General features: G+C 39.3%; 1 protein-coding gene across 6 annotated transcripts in view; it reads right to left on the bottom strand.

Annotated features, from left to right (window-relative positions):
- dcc (DCC netrin 1 receptor) overlaps positions 1-18,457 on the bottom strand; it is a 249,177-nt gene that overhangs the window by 68,298 nt on the left and 162,422 nt on the right. For all 6 annotated transcript variants that reach the window (XM_088391100.1, XM_088391099.1, XM_088391101.1 and 3 more), the window contains exons 12-16: positions 16,404-16,453; positions 5,322-5,463; positions 3,682-3,792; positions 2,807-3,001; positions 704-799 (exon numbers count right to left, since the gene is read on the bottom strand). In XM_088391100.1, the coding sequence (XP_088247226.1) occupies positions 704-799; positions 2,807-3,001; positions 3,682-3,792; positions 5,322-5,463; positions 16,404-16,453 (594 nt within the window). The remainder of the gene's footprint in view (positions 1-703; positions 800-2,806; positions 3,002-3,681; positions 3,793-5,321; positions 5,464-16,403; positions 16,454-18,457) is intronic.

Below are 18,457 nucleotides of genomic sequence, written 5' to 3'. Positions count from 1 at the left end.
ACCTTCCAGCCTCAGGGCGGACACTCTACTACTAGGCCACTGAGCTGGTTACTTAAATTTGAACACAATCACCATGCCAGCTCCTTTGCCCAGTCCAAAACAAAAAAAAAACATGAGTTAAGGACAATGGTGGTGTGGTGGGTAGCTTCTAATGGTCTGTTTTCTGTATACAATTGTGAGACTGAAAAAGTTTAGTTTAAGGCAGATTTATAAATGGAGAACTATAAATATATAAAACAAAGTTTTGTGTTTCATGCAGTCCTGCTTCTTAGTTCAAAGACAAGGAAGACAAAAAAGAAAATATAGACTGCTGGTTGTAGAAGTAAAAGGAAGAACATGAAAAGCAGTAGGTGTCACCCTAAATCGTCACTTAAAGATACGATAAAATGTTATTCAACTTTACTGTAGATGTGTACGATTCATGTCAAGCTAAAATGTTAAAGAAAGAAATTGCCCTATAATACTAGGAGGCTTTATAAAGGAACAAAAAGTACATTAGCCAGTTTTCATGAACAAAGTATGTTTGGGTGATTGCACTGTACTTTTGACTGTTTTAATATCTTGTAAATTCCAGTGATCTGGGAGAATTTCTACTCCTATCAATGCTACTAATAGCATCAGTATTATAGGTTCTGAATTTTTTGTCAACGGCTAAACTGCATTGATTCATATAGCACAGTCAGTGTGATTAGAAATATCTTACCTGTCAGAGATCGAGTGACAGCACTCTCATACAGAGGAACTCCTTCTCCAGCATTATTGAAGGCCTTCAGGGAAATCACATAGTGTGAGCTTGGTTCTGTCAGACAGAAATAGGGGTAGAGAGCCTTTAGATGACATTCAGCTCATTATGCACTCATGGATAAAACATTTAAAGTCATTTGCTTTATTTTACTTTTTCCTCAGCAGCAATAATCTGGACTTTTTGATGGACAAATAATTGGAAAGTTATTAATTAAAACAACTATAATGATATGGGTATGGAGGTTATAGAGGTTTTTAGTATGTGGACACATTTCTCAGGCACTTTCATCATGAAACAGGGCTTCCTGTTAGTAAGTATGTATGAAAAGTAATGTTCTGTAACTGAAATCAGATATATCTCTTTTTTTTAATGCATTTAATGACTTGCCTAATCACAACCACTTGGATAACGTCGATAACACTTAGAATATTTGTCCAGTCTAAAAGCATTTTTTTTTTATTTGATACATGACATGTTTAAAGCTTTTCCTTTGCTCATGCCATCTGAGAGATGGCAGCAGAAGGATATTACAATAGGAGCACGTAATTGTCAGTGCCTTTTTATGGAGCCATGCTCAAAAAGTGATGATGCTGCATGTTCTCTGTTAAGCGTCCAACACTTGCATCAGTTAAACAAACACCCTCTCTGCTCCCCAAGCACTTCACTGCGTGCATTAATGATCACCATGAATTATAAATGTCATGTACATACTGTATGCAGACTCTATCCACCCTGTGCATGCAATATGACTCTTTCATTACCGTTCCATTAGAGACCCGAGATGGGAATTTGCATCTGCGTAAACGCATTCACACAATTTGTTAACGTCTTTTTGGCATGCAAATTGCTTGTTGCATGCAAAGGAAGAGATGATTTCCACCTCAAGCAGCTCTCTTATTAAATTCTTCTAAATTATTGATTAGAATGGAATAAGTTATTTCATCATCACAATTAATTTACAACACACTAGGCTGCTATGTCAATATTGGCACTTCTTGGCACAAGCATGTTGATTTATGGGAGGAGTGTAAAAATGTTGATTAAATATTTGCAGTTGATAAGTAGGTGTTGTTGCTGATGCATGTAATCATTAAATAAAGCAATTACTTGTGTGTTTACACAACAAAAGAAACTGAGAAAAGGATTAGGAATGCAAAGGCAAAAGAAAACACCCAGCCATCTCAGAGAGTCTCTTTGTTGTTTCTTTTATATATGCCTTGCATCACAGTGCACATAATTGCTATGACAAACAAACACATATGGGCACACGTCCAAGGATATATGCCGATGCATGGTGTCACTGAGAACTCCAAAGAAAAAAAAAACAAGCTCATCAAAGTGAGATGTCCCAAAGGGTTAAGCCTTATGGAACCTTGCAGGCAAATACCGTCAAAGATTCTACTGCAAACTAATATTTCTACGCTGACACTAAATTGTAAAATAATATATTAAATTTAGAAATCTTTTAACTATGCACTAAATGTTGCATTTTACTGATGTTCTCTGTGGTTTACATCATGGTATCAAGGGCTTAAGTTAACAAAATCAAGCAAATCCGCAGCAGTTTAATGAATGTTATTCATAGACTGGGCTACTGATGTGTTGCATATTGCTGTCAATTGAAATGAAGAGAAAAAAACATGACGAAAAATAATTTCTGTGCCATAAAGACGAGGAAGATCTTGTGAAGACACTTATAAAAGTAATGGTGTATGTTTCACTTTTAATTCACTGGTTAATTATGGCATACCGATCCAGGGCAACTTAGAAAAATAAAAATAAAGTGGGATAGCACACTGTCATTTAAAACATTAATTTACAACAAATTTCATTTTATTATTTTTAAATGTTCTTTATATTGCCTTGCTCAAGCAACCACCAGCCAGTAAGTAACAGGTTGGGTCTCACTCTACCAGTCCCTCTCCAATTGAAATTCACCACAATGCTGAATGCTGAGCTAAACACTTAAATTGTGCCATTTGCATCTGCACTGCATCACAATTTTAATAGAATGCTGTATAACCTTTGTTCAGGAGGTGTGTCACTCTCCTCTCTTCTCACCTAAGTTTTCAATGGAGTAATATCTCTGCTTGCTGTCCACTCGAACTGTCTCCGCATAGGGACTTCCAACCCCATAGCCGATGATGTAACCACGGACCAGAATGCTGGGACTGAGGGGAGGAGTCCATGACATAATGATGCTGTTGGGAAGTGGCCTAACATGCAGAGAGCTGGGCTGGTCTGGAACTTGACTCTCTGTAAACAACACAAATAGCAAATTATCACCCAAAAAAGAAGAAATGTTTGGGGCTCCTGTGTGTGTTCCGTGTCTGCTTTTTTTTTTTTTTAATTGTGCTCGCATGTTCTTGTTATCCTCACCAAGCTCGTTCTGTCAAAATCAATAACAAAAGTTATACTTAGGCCTAAATTAAAAAATGTATTTGTAAAGAAGCGCAACAGTCACATCCAGAGGCAATTTTGTTTACATATAGTGAATTTCTTAAGTATAACTCTTTTGGGATCATATTTTTCTCTTACAAAACATCTACACCCTCTCATCGTACATCATTTATGAAACTCATTAATTATGTAGAATTGGATTGTATTTCTGCTCTCTTTTTCATTCATCCCCCCTTCCCTCCCTAAGAAAAACTTCCATCTATTCATCTGTCTTGCCCTTTAAACTGCTTAAATATTTATGAGTATGTTGGGATAGTGGGGGTATTTACATGTTGTTTCACAGATCACTGGACTCACACAAACCCAAATAGTCACACGCGCACACACGCACACACACACACACACACACACGCACACACACACACGCACACACACACGCACACACACACACACACATGCGCGCACGCACGCACGCACGCACGCACGCACGCGCGCACACACACACACACACATATATTGGCTCTGTGATTTCTCACCATCTAAATCATTCTCGGGTGTCTCAGCTGTATACCACTCACTGGGTGGACCTGTTCCATTCGTCGTCATGGCTGCGATCTGGAAACTGTACTGACTGCCCTTATCCAGACCTGGAAGGGAAAAGGAGATTGTACGAAAATAAATTCCTACAAGTCACAGACATTTTATATGTGCATTTCATTTTAAAAACAGATAACGTAAGGTTTTTTTTTTTTTTTCGATCACGAGTTTCTTCTTGAAAGGTTTGTGTCCAAACTTCTCAGCTTGAGCTCTCTACAAACTTTGGCCTCAAAACATCTGACCTCAGATGTCCTTCTGACAAGCTAATTCCTAATCCTTTCCAATTTGGTCACTCTTAAAGAAAACCTGATTGTCTTAAATTCCGCCAGTTCCAGCTGTGTTTTGTTTTCAGTGTGACTATCTCTAATCGGTGCATCACAGCCAGTTTCACCAATGTTTTATAGAACATTCCTCTTCATCTTATCAAAGACTCTTCTTTTACAAAACACACCTGATACTTTTCTGCACCCATTCACGCACACTTGGATTTGTTTCTTCACCTTCTTACCACACTAACCGTTTAAAGTTCTCCAACTTTAATATCTCTTCTCTCTTCAAATCATTCATACATATTCAATGTCTTACTTCTGCCAATCTTCATTCACCTCCCTTCTAGTGCATGCCTCCACCTCTCTAGATGATCCTCCACCTTCTCTCTGCTTTGACTGCAGTTTAATCTTAATGGTTGACAAGAAATACTCAAAGATAAGCAATTAATGTCCTATGAGTTATAATAAAAAAATCCAGAATTAAATAATTCTTGTTCAATGCACGGTCCTCACAACGACTGCTTGCCATTGACTTTTATGTGACTTTTTATGTGATTCATCATTATATATTCAGTCTGCGATTTGAAGAGATACTCATGTTTGTCTGAAGTGGGAAACACCTTTCCACTGAAAAATAATAACGTTATTCTCAGCTATAGCTGTCATTTTCTTTTGTTATTGACTGAGGCAAGGAATGACCTTTGCTACCTATGAATGAATTGAGCATAGATTGGACATGAATAAAATTTGTGTTAATACAGTAAAGATTTATTCAGATTTTCTTGGTGTGATTATTGCTGATGACCACCAGACATACACAGCCCACCCACATTAACACACCCACACGCAAAAGCACGCACACACGCATGCACACACACGCACAATCAAACACACTCTGACTCTGGGTAATGAGCTAACATCAAGAAGATAACCTCAGTAAAAAAAATAATGAAAAGGGAGATCGGTTTCATTTAAATCCTGCAAATCTACATTGGCAAAATAGCTTGTGGCAGAATGAAAAATACAGCCACACAAATACTATCCATACCGTATGTGTAAAGGTATGCTAATGAATTTATACTTCAGATAAGAAAATAAGAGAAAACAAAAAGGAGTGAAAAGCACAATGTGAACTCAATTCAAATTTTAAAAAAAGCCTGAGGCTGATAAATGTTTTGTATTAAAGAGTTCCTTAGCATTCAGCCTATAATGCCTCCAACCCCTTCAAACTCACAAACAAACCAATTTCATTAACTTTCCATTACCTTTCCTTTAATTTGAGAACGCGGACAAGATGGATCGATTCTCACCTGTGAAAAGATACCAAAGGTTGTTTGGTTCAATGGCTTCCTGGTCTCCACGGCGACCGGTCTTCCTGTATTTGATCTTGTAAGCGCTGATGATGCCATTTTGTGCGTTGCGTGGAGGTGGCTGCCATGATACTTTTATGCTCTGAAAAATCATATAAAACAACATGAACTGTGACTGGGGAACAATTAAGTGATCAAGAACTGTTGTGTTCCCAAAGATTGGATAACACATCCATCCATCCATCCATCCATTTTCTGAACCGCTTAGTCCCCAAGGGGGTCGTGGGTGTGCTGGAGCCCATCCCAGCCGTCATCGGGCAGTAGGCGGGGGACACCCTGAACCGGTTGCCAGCCAATCGCAGGGCACACAGAGACAAACAACCATTCGCACTCGCACTCACACCTAGGGACAATTCAGAGTGCTCAATCGGCCTACCAAGCATGTTTTTGGGATGTGGGAGGAAACCAGAGTGCCCGGAGTAAACCCACGCGGGCCCGGGGAGAACATGCAAACTCCACACAGGAGCTGGAATCGAACCCGCACCCTCCTAACTGTAAGGCGGACATGCTACCCAGTGCGGTACCGAGCCGCCCTGAATAACACATCACACATAGCAAAATAAAATCCATTTCAACTCGTAATTTACTATTCTAATGCACCAGTACAGTATTATTTGGTTTTAAATCAGTCCGGTTTGAGGCAGTAGTCGTTTTACCTTTTACATCACATGTGTTTATCTTTGTAGTATGTGGATGTTTATATAGTTGGATGTTGGGTGAATGCTAATTGCTTTATTTGCATGTTAACAATGCACCTCGACCTACCGAGACAAATACACGCACGCACATGCACGCACGCACGCACGCACGCACGCACGCACGCACGCACGCACGCACGCACGCACGCACGCACGCACGCACGCACGCACGCACGCACACACACACACAGACACACACACAGACACACACACAGACACACGCACGCACGCACGCACACACGCACGCACGCGCGCACGCACGCACACACACACACACACACACACACGCACACACACACACACACACACAGACACACGCATGCATGCACGCACGCACACACACACACACACACGCACGCACACACACACACACACACACACACACACGCACACACACACACACGCACACGCACACGCACACACACACACACACACACACGGATAACAGATGTTTGCCAGGACCCAAGTGTGCAATGCTCTGAGACAGGTGCTATCAGCCATCCCATACGCATTGGCTGACGCACACTAATGAATGAAGACTAATGGATTACAAAATGTATTAGTATTTTTTTTCTGAATGGTTAAACTGCAATACTGATTCTTGTAGCACAATTTCTAAAACTATTCATATCGATCAAAAAATGTCTCAAAGTTTGTAAAACAAACAGTGCTTAACACTGAATTTGAAATTTTATAACACATTTTCAGTGTCCAGCACCCTTTTTTTGCAACTCACTACTTAGCCTCAATTTCTAAATGATCAACACACTGATGCAAAACAAGATACATTGTTGCTGCTGGTGCAATTCTTTGCACTATTCTGCAGCTGCCTGGCCACACTTTCACAAAAGAAACCTATCATTTCTGTAGTTACTTTCCACTCAACCTGAGCAGTAGAAATAAGCCACAAGTAAGTTGTTGATGTGGAGGACAATGGAGTTTCTCCATTGAGTGAAAATTAGAGGAGTGAGAGGAATAAGACGTGCAGGTAAAGAACCACCCGCCGTCTGCAAGCCTCTATCTCCCGTTTCATTTGGAAATCTGACACAGGTATTGGAATTTGTGTTAGGACGATTGTAAAAAATTCTAACACCTGAGCCACGCCACCCGGAGTGCAGAACATGGATATCAAATTGAGCTAGCCCACATTCACGTCTAAAAATGTACTACATTGTGAGTGACATCTATTACTTTCTGTGCGTATGTACTTAGGGGATGCATATGGTCACACACCAGATGACATTATTACTTTGACTTTTCACACACTGTGCGATGTCCCAGGTCTTCTCCAGGCCTACTTCCCGTGGAACTTGGCCAAAACACCTCACTAGTGAGATGCCCAAGAAACATCTTAATTAGATCCACCTCATCTGGCTCCTCTTAATGCAGCAGTACAGGCTCCCAGCTGACTGAGCATCTTACTTCATCTGTGTGGACAAAACTAATTTCAGCTGCTTGTACTCGTGATTTTGTCATTTACAGTCATTACCCACAGCATGGGTGAAAGCGGAATTTATATTGCTCACTAAAGTGTGAGCTTTGCCTTTGGATTTAGCTCCTTCTTCACCCTGACATACTAATACAGAGTCTGCATCATTCTAAAATCTGCACTGATCCACCTTTCCATCTCAAGTTCAATTTTTGCCTCAGTCGTGATTAAATTTCTAAATTCCTACTTGAACACCTCCATTTGGGGAATGATCTCAAACTCATTTTCAAACTGTGTACATGGCCTCAGATTTGGAAGTGCTGATTTTCTTCCCAGTTCAATCAAAGTTGAACCACTCCAGCAAGTGTTAAAGATTGGAGCTTGATGAAGCTAACAAAAGCCCATCATCTGCAGAAAGCAGTCGTATCACTGCAGCCACCTAAATGGACCACCTCGATGCTTTGGCTGCACGTAGAGATTGTGTTTGTAGGTTATGAACAGAATCCATGGTGGAGTGGCGGAAGATGGCAATTGAGACCAAACTCTGACACTGGTTGCACAAGGTATGTAAGTATGTGTGCGCAATGATGCAATAAGTGCAATAGTTTAGAAAGGAGGGTCAAAGATGCACCTTAAAATGTTGGCTCACCACCCTGCTTTACCAATCCAGAGGCACTGTTCTCAAATTCCTCAGAGTGTTGCAGAGGTGTGTCAAACAAGGGAGGCCCAAAACATCATTAGGAACTCTGACCGGGTCTCATTCATGCCTAGAGATCTGTCACCAAGCTTTTTAACCACGTAAATGATTTCAACCCCGGACTTAAGAGAGCCCACCTCAGGGTACGCAGACCGCTCACTGGCAAGAATGTCAGTAGCATCCCGAGTCAAGGTCAACAGCAACCGACCTCAATTATAAACAGTGTTGATGATGATGCACTGCAACCCCTCCTGATGGTGGACCAGAATTACTTCCATGGCATCTGGAAGTTGTTCCCCATGGCCTCACCATTCACACACGAATTCGTTTTAGCAATAGCTGAAGCCATATCCCACGAGGTCAGCACGAATCAGTTGTCCCTGATAAAAGGCTTGATAAGCACTCCTTTTTCACCTTGACGTGACTCCTTTTTCACCTCTCATCATGGCTCAAGGATGATCGTCACAACAGGAAAGGGCTACCTTATTGCCACAGCTCCAGTTACTCAACAATGGATGACCCACAAACGCACAGACGGACATCCACAAACGCACACACTCCCACTCTCTCTGTGTGTGAGTGCATTCATTTATATAGCTACATATTGTTTGATTTCAATAGTTGAAAGCATTATTCATGTTGTTTCCTCATTCAAGGTCTCATAGCTGCTCGAAATACAGCTAAAATGATTCTACAGATGGTGATGGATGATGGAGAGGCAGTAACAGGGTTGGACTCTAATTCTAAAATTTCTGATGATGAGCACTCAAACTATTGTCCTGGTGGTAGTGGCAGTTGTCCACCTGGAAACTTTAACTCTAGTTTGAAACCTTAACCCTAGTTGTAAACCTTAGTTTTAAACCCAAACCCTAGTTTGAAACCCTAGTTTGAAAGCCTAATCCTAGTTTGAAACCCCAACCCAAGTTTTAAACCCTAGTATGAAACCCTAACCCTAGTTTAAATGCCTAGTTTGAAACCCTGACCCTACTTTGAAACCCTAGTTTGAAACCCTAACGCTTGTTTGAAACCCTTATCCTAGTTTGATACCCTGCACCTAGTTTTAAATCTTAGATGCATACGTGGGTAAAAAATGACCCAGTGAGGTTGTTTTTTTTTTAAATAACTTCATGATAATTTTTTTAATCTTTTCATATTCCAGGTATTCCTCAAAAAACATTTTTTTGACATAATGGCATTTTAAATTTTAACTTACAGAGCCACATATCTTCAGAGAGCAAGGCCTGCACAAGGGCTTAGCAGTACTGTCTCACCAAAAGATGCATGGGAGCCCTTTATCACAATATAATATAAGAGGTGATGAAGTGCACAAATATGGAAGGTCAGAGAGGAAACGCACGCACGCACGCACGCACGCACGCACGCACGCACGCACGCACGCACGCACGCACGCACGCACGCACGCACGCACGCACGCACATACATTGTATTCACAAACTTCACATTTCTTTATGACTGTTCTAGGTAATTGTCTTTTTCAAAGAAGTTAAAAAGTTCAAAATAAAGATATTTCGAACATTAAATCATTGTTGTGTGGTCCTAGATATAATACCTAATATCACAGAAGTGAATTACGCTCCCCAAATGACAAAAATGGCATACAAACAAATTCTAATACTTATGGAAGAGTGTAGGGTACAGTCACTTGTGCATCTAAGGGTTGAAGAAAATCTAATTAAAAACACATTTATAATTAAGTCTGGTTTATTTTGGTTTTATGTAAATAATGGAATTTCTCATAATTGCTCTTGCGCTCTTGTGATAGAAGCAAAGTGGCCACATGATGCACAAAATGCTGCCTCTGCCCAAATCTGTTGCTTAAATGTACAGAAAAGGGTGAACTGCAGTAAAGTTAAACAATCTACCAATGTTATAGTGACATGGGCCACCGAAGAATTCATTAACATTTCGCGTGCACCTGTTCCCCATGCGTCTCCTCACCCTGCTAATTGATTACAGCAGAACTGATTATGGAGGGGGAGCAGGCGAGATGAGAGGATGCTGTTTGCCAAATAGCTCCATATTGGGTCTTTTCCTCTTCTCGCTCACCTCCCTTCCTCAGGCCTGGCATCACTGTGCGCTTCATTAACTAATTAGTCACTTTGACAGCACACAGTTGGATGTGTGGTCTCCATGGAAACAATACAGAAGTTAAATACATGTTGGAACAACTCCGACAGTGGGACACAGTGGCAAACCATCCATGAAGGAGAACGAATAACCTCTTTATTTAGAGAAGTGAGAAGGGGTCAACTCAATTTTGGACATATTTAGCAATAACATATAACACTGCACATTGTTTGGATACATTATCTGATTGGATTTAACCAAAAACATTAATTTAAAAAAGTCTGCCTGTGTTAGTTGGTATTCAGCCATCACAGTATTATACAGTACTACTTGTTTATACATTTTTATTTTGGTGAAAACTACCTTGCAGATTTTAAATTAGGTATCATAGAGGGGTGGTGCATTGTCCAGCGTGAAAGGAACCCATGCAGATTTGAAATTCTTCCACTTATGATCACAATATAAGTTGACACATTTTTTGACAAAAATAAATTAAGACTATTCACCATTTCAAGCATATGTAGATGTAAAAAATGTCAGTTTTCAAATAATTCATACATTTGAAGTATTTGTTTTGCCCACTATCACTTTCTCGATAATGTATTAATAAAAGTACATAATTACAATTTGGTTTGATCTTTGGTTGATATCAATGGTCTAGAGAGCCCTCGCTGGTGCTTATGAAATGATACGTATGTGGTAAGTTTACAATATGATAGGGCTGCTGCCACACTTGCTTAACCAACGTTCCTACTTTATATTTTGTTGGCAGTCATTCGGCTAGCAAGTTGTACAACTGCAATGCAACCGCTGCTCAACCCTACAATCTGGTTATTGTCACCGGGGATACACATTAATTTATTATAACTGCAGCTATTATTGCTTCTACGCATCCTTTTATGCCTTCCTATTTTGGCTGCAGCTGCTGCTCATTATTCCTATAGCGTCTTTTTTTTCTTAGTTTCATTTGTACCTCAATTTTCATGAGCATTTTTATCAAGATTTGAGCTCCAATGGTTACAAACAGACAAATTAGTATTGTGACATCCTTGATTGATTCATTCAAACAAACACATCTTTTGAGTTAACATACGGAATGGAGTTATTTCACGAACGTTTTTCTTTTCTCAGTTCAGTTCAAGCGGGGACTGTACTGGCCGGCAGAAGAACTAATGCATCACCCACTGATGAACAGTGAACTGAGTAATGAAACACCTGAATAACGTTTTACTTTGTTGTTAAAAAGAAATCGAAAAGGTTCCTATTTATAGTCATCTGATAGAACATACTTGTATAAGTCACTGTATGTTACTGTGTTTGTCATTGTCCTTGATAAAAAAGATAATTGCTAATTTTCAGTATATAGTATGTAAGCGCTTACTTCTTCCGTGTTGAGGAGTAACATCACATATGTGTTAAGTCACATTTTCAGAATGTTGAGAACTCATGTGTACCATTCATCCAGCAACATTCACAACAACGGAAGAAGACGAGAGATTCATGTTTATAAGCTGAAAATACAGTCACTATTCTGAGCTTGTCTCAGCTAAAGAGGAAAGTACTGCAGTTTGTTTTACAGTCTGGTAGTTACAAAATGTTGTCTGACTTCAAAGACTTCTGATTTGAAGAAACATTTGAAGACACACCACAAAACATTGAAACCTCTGCAAAGCAGAGAGTTGCAGCGAATGCGGGAGATCCCCTCAGCACTCAAACAACAACAAAACAAAAAGAAAACTACATTTTTAATCTCTAGGATGTTTGGTTCTCAGAAAACATGGCTCGAAGAAATATGTCTGACAAGAAGTTTGAAAAGCCTGTTATTGAGGTACAACCACTACTACTGTAGTAATAACATGCAATTACAATAGAAGAATAGGCTAACCCTTGTAACCTTAAAAACACCTAATGCAGTATAAAATTAGTGCTATATATTTTTCATGGCCTAAGAACGTCCAGTAGTGTACAAATGTATTGTTGACAAAAACAACACATTTTGAAACTGTTTGAAAAGGCCCAAATCGGACCAGCGTTTGAGGATGGCTAGGAATGCTGTCAGGGACACTTACAGTTGAGCTGGAGGTGCAGCTATAAATACATAAGGAGCAAGAAAAATCATTGTGGTGGATTTTGATCATGGACCTCCAGTCGTACCATTATATGATTCCGATTAAACTGAAACTTAATAGGGACAGAAGTGAAAATCTGTGTTTGGAAAAAAAAAAGATGTCAACCCAGACTCTCTCGATGATCGAGGGAAGAAGAAATCGCAAGCCAAATAAGGGTTATTTTGGGGGGGTCCAATGGGGCAACGTGAAACAAAATAAAAAAAACAGTTAGTGATAAAATATTTGATGTAGAAAAACTAAAATAACGTAATTTAATTAAAGTAATTTTAGTAGGATGTTTTGCTGTTCCATTAGTTATGACTTAAATTGGTTTTAATCTCACAAAGAATCAGCAGGAAACCGATTAAACTGCTTCTGCTTGGTAATAAAAGTTGAGTAAAGTAAATAAAAGTGTTAAATTAATAGTATAGTGGATGTCTTCACAATTCCATCCAGCCTAAAAAAGTCCAGACAGAAAAATACCCAGCCTGAGCACCTAAGAGAATTCAAAGCAAATACACATACAAGGACATAATCACCCAAGCATACAACAAAAGCAGCCCTTTTGACAGTCATGCTCCACTGACTAAAGGAATCTTCTGGAAATGGCAGATTTTGAAATTGATTGCTGAGAAGCTGGTTTGATCGGGCCAACTTTTAAACAGCAGGGGGATTCAAAGTTTGCTAACAACTGACTGGGTCCAACCAATATTGCTGCATTTTTCTTATTTGGACTTGAATGTTGAATGTCTGATGTTGCTTGTTTAGTTGAGCCACAGCACAGTGGAGGGCACAGCACTGATACAGAATGCATATAATTAAAATTATTTTCAGCTGTGAAAAATTAAATATGGTGTCAAGTTTGTGTTAGTTATAGTCTGGCTTCCTTCGAGAGTGCAAAAACATTCACGTTAAAATTCTGCGATTGTGCGTCACCGCCTGTTTTTATAGCATGGGTTATAGTGAATACACTTTGAATTTGAATTTTACGCTTCGCAGTTATGATTGTTGTTTTTGCAATTTCGGTCAAGAATTGATCTTTACTCTTGTACTTTGTTGCACCCGTCCATTGTGATACAAACCCTAGCATTGTCGTTACTAAAGGGTGGAGCAAGATACACTGGAATGCAGTGATTAGTTAACCAATAAATTTCACTTACATATTACTATGGGAATAAAATAGGAAGAACACAAAAAGTGCATTAAAGCCTTGAGTGCCTTGAAAGACGTCTTATAAATAAAATGTATTATTATTATTATTATTATTAAAAAAAAAACAAGTGAATGCTTTCTCCAAGCACACAAAGCACATGTAGACTGAATGGGAAAAACTCCAGGGCCTCCTCTAAGATATTTCTGAGTACCGAGAGCTTGTCCACTGATCCTGGATGAAAACCACATGGATCTTCTGAATCAGTGAAGTGACTTCAAAATGGAACCTTCTTTCAAGAACCCCTGAATAGACCTTGCAAGGGGGGCTGATGGGTGTGAGCCCATACAGTTCAAACACACCCTCTGGTTCTCCTTCTTGAAAAAGGGTGACCACTATTCAGTCTACCAGTCCAGAGACACTACCCCTGATGCCTGATGACTTGATGTTGCCTCTGTCTTGTCAACCAAGACACAGCCCAACAACATCAAGAGCCTTTAGGAACAACAGGCGAAGCTCATTCAACCCCAGATGCTTAGTCTAAATTCATAAGAAATGTAATCTCTTCATCTTCCTCTATTCTCCGCTGGATAAAGTGCCACTTGATAATCCAATATAAGCGTAAAATATTCTACTTCTACCCGCTACATATGTAAAATGCATTTGGAAGCTCTTCAGCATTTCATTACTTTTGATGTGTCTAACATTGCTCTGTCAACAGCATGGCAACATCTGCTAAGCCTCCAGACAAACAAATACCAAATTTGCTTCACATCATGTGCATGTACATTATTAAGGCTGGGACAGGTGTGCAAATCCCTTTTTCATTTTGATTCACATTTCAAAAGCTTTTCATAGCCACATCGCCCGCATGCATGAGCAGGGATGCTTGTAGCTCAAATATACCGAAGCCAGCTGGGACACTGACTGAAAGAAGAGCTGGCCCTGACCATTCTGAAAAAAACAAAAAAACATTTAGGTTCTAAATATGATTTATGTATGAAAACACAATGAGAATAATGTGTTTTTGTGTTTAATCAGAGAAATAAATAAATAAATAAATAAATAAATAAATAAATAAATAAATAAATAAATAAATAAATAAATGAATAAATAATTTTAAATCTGCAACAGGTCCATGAATAAGTAAATGAATAAATAAATGAATACATAATTTTAAATCTGCAACACATAAAAAACAAATACAATAATTTGAATGATCATGACTTATCAAAACAACAGTGTTGCTATTGTTGATCTGAACTTAGTCTTTTGAAAAGAAAAGTCCATTCACTGTTTCTTGACATCAATCTGCAGCTCTGACATCATGCATTGATCAGGCCTTTAAGCAGAGAAATATCAATCACATTCAGGAACGTTAGCAGACAGAAACTAAATGAGGTCAGCTCTCCACAGACAGTCTGAACCACCTCTTTATGGACATGAATTATGAGCCGTCCACATTATATTTGGAATCATTTTTCGTATTCTCTGATGGTGAATTGCGTGGACTAAATATATGTCAGGAAAAATGATACAGTTCAGGAGGAAGGCCATTTACATTTTTAAATTAGACTTACTCTCTTATGCAAAGGAGTAACAATGTCAAAATACACAAATGATAGTGAATTATAGTACATGTAGCATCCATTCTTAGCAATCTGGTGATAATCACTTGGATTGTGGCAGGGCGATTTTATATCATGGCTCAGCCACAATGGCAAGTAAGGGTTTTGTTACTATGATGACCGGGAGCAAGACCCCATAAAGACTGACATTTTCTCATATGGAGAAAGCATTTCATCACCAAGCGGCTGAATTAGAAAAAAAATGTAAAATTAGAATGAGGCAAAATGTAGTAATTTAACACATTCACGCTACACACACGCAGAATCCAGGAGTCAGCAGAACGGCTCACAATGAGCAAAATCATGAAGCTCGGGGTTAGCATCACAATAATTAGTGTATCTAATTGTTGCTGAGAACAGAATAGCATTTTTAGCCTTCAAATTGTGGACAAATACATGACGCAAGACCTTGGGTCTATGTTCTAGGTATGTCTGTCAGAAAGATTATTACATTCCTTTTTTTAATGTCTGATTCTGTCTCTGAATGCTATTTTTTTAACAACCTTCCCATGAATCAATGTGAATAGTGTATGAACATGGCAACATGTGAACATATTTGCGGTGGATATCAATCAGTAAAATGAGGTCTGTTCACAAGAGGGAAACGGTTGACTGATGCCAATGTCACACTTGTAAAGTCAGAATAAACATAATCAATCACAGCCGGTAAAATCATGTTAATCGTTTGTGTGGTTTACAACGAACTTAATTAAAAGCTGATGTCTGTTTTAAGCGTCTGTCAACGTGCATACTAAAAATAAATAAAGTTTATGTTTGTATATTATGATATACAGGTTAAATGAATCAAACTTGGCATGTTTAGCATATAGGTGATGGTGTTAATTCTCTGTATTGTTTGGCCTGAGCATCAAGTATTTATTGGTTAAATGTTTCCTTGTCCCATTTATTATGAATGAATTCTCCTCTGACCTGCATCAGAGGCTCCAAAACACATGACACGTTTTGGGGGGTTCAAATTGAAAATGGAAGCTAAAGTCAAAGTCAAAGTCTCCTTTATTGTCAATCCCTCTGCATGTCAAGACACACAAAGAGATCGAAATAACGTTTCTCACTATCCCAGGGTGACAAGACAGAGTTCACAACGCACATACAAGTAAACAACACAGGAAAAACCTATGCACGTGAAGACACGGTGGACAACAACATATAAAAAAATATCTTTAAAAAAAAATGTTGAAAAGATTTGAAAATTAGATATCTTACCCTGGAAAGCACAACCTCTAAGGTGATGTTCTGGGGAGGTGCACTGGGTACTGCATAGGAAACAAATACAAGTGGTGAAAAGGTGAAAATACAAGACAAAAGTATCACCTATTTTCTGAAAATTCAGACATAAATAGTGTAACGCATACTGTATATAAATACTACAAACTATTTTAAATAAGTTCCAGAGTCAGGCATCTGTGCATCGAATGTTATCATTTTGCCCAAAAAATAAATGTTGCATCCAAGCCAAACCTACTTGGGCTTTGGACCTGCATAACTAGCTTGCAAATGCAAAGCCCGGGCCACAAACCCAGCACTCTCTTTTGAAGGCTTTCAGGAGTGAGCTTTTACTCATGCACATTTGTGCAGTGCAAACTGGCATCTATTACATAAGCATTTCCTGATGATAGAGATCTTTTTGAAATGATGACTATATCTCAAGGACAGATTATTTTACTTTGTCTTGTTATAAGCCTCAATACGAACATTGAAATTCTCATTAAAGCTGAACACAATAGATAAGTGACTTAATGTGTTTGTCGCAACAGGAGCACATTCAATAAACAAATAGAATCTCCCTGCTCTTCTAAACACAATACAAACAGTTGCAGACATCTCGTGTTCATCATTATTCATGTGACATACCATGAGAAGCCCCAACTGTAACAGCGTATAACCAAACATGACTCTCAGGGATTTAGAGTGATGGTATTCTCCTTGCAAGTATGCACGTCTCTCGTATCGAGGCCATGTGTAAAAGCCTGGTATGGTGATGTGCTTTTAGGTTATGTTGGAGCTGTGACCCGAATACAAGTAAGGTTTAGAGGTTTAACAGAGTCAAGCAGTTTGCGCAGTAAGATTAAACCTCATTTTGTGACACCTATAAGAGGAATACTAGATAGCCACTTAAACTAATGGTTTCATCCCTATTGCAATCTTGCCAGCTTCTAATGTCAGACGCTGTGGGTCTGAGTCCAATTATGAGTCCGCCTCAGTGATGTGCTATGCAGCGACATTGCTGCTGTGACTGGAATGGGAATGAGTGGGTGTGGAGGAATGCTAAACAAAGTTTATTTACACGGCACCGCTGAAAGAACTGAAATGAGAATGGCTAATTTATTCTATATATTGTATAGCAGCCCCTTGAAAATAAGAAACCATGTGAAGGGGTTAACCCTAATATTTTACATATGAATTATAATAACTTAAAAATATACTGTAACTACCAAGTTATCGGCCACATACAGATTTACATTGTTTTAAATTATAGAATGCGTATGTTAAAATGTCTTATTTGTCCAGGGAGAGTTGTTAGACGTAGCATTGTGGAATACAGTGGAGCCTCGGTTTTCGAACGTCCCGGTTCTCGAACAAATCGGTATTCGAACAAAAAATTTGAGATTTTTTTGCTTCGGATGTCAGACGAAATTCGGTTGTCGAACCTCGCGAGATGAGCCGAGAGGACCCGCATGCCAACTGACTCCGTTCGGTATTACGTTCTCGTCACTCTGAGGATTGTATCAACTCTAATCATGCCTCCAAAGGAAGCAAGTGGGAGCAGTAAAGCCATCCTAAAACACAAAGACGCTCCTAAATCAATGCGACACTGAGCGCCCGGCGCGTTGCGGTTGCGCGATCAGACCAAATTAAGATCCCAGCGCACTGAGGTCCATTTAAATTTTGGAAAGTACATTATTATTACTTTAAAAATATTTTCTAAATTTTAGCGACCGTTCTGTCACAATAATGCAACCAGCGCGGTGCAGTTGCGCGGTCGACGGCGCGCAACGGTTGCGCCTTCGGCGGTGCGCTGCAGTTGCGCGATCGGACAAAATTAAGCTCCCTGCGCACTGATGTCCACTTAAATTTCGGAAAGTACAGCAGGACTTTAAATTTATTTTCTAAATTTCAGCGACGGCTCTGTCGCAATAATGCGACCAGCGCGGTGCAGTTGCGCGGTCGGCGACGCGCTACGTTCGGCGGTGCGCAAATGAAAAAATGCTTAAAAAAGGCGTTTTTTTTGGGGGGGGGGCTTGGAACGGGTTAATTTG

This window comes from Syngnathus floridae, chromosome 12 (genome assembly GCF_059516105.1).
Source record: "Syngnathus floridae isolate MCC-2025c chromosome 12, RoL_Sflo_1.0, whole genome shotgun sequence".
Taxonomy (NCBI): domain Eukaryota; kingdom Metazoa; phylum Chordata; class Actinopteri; order Syngnathiformes; family Syngnathidae; genus Syngnathus; species Syngnathus floridae.
This window is presented reverse-complemented; position numbering and strand designations above follow the sequence as displayed.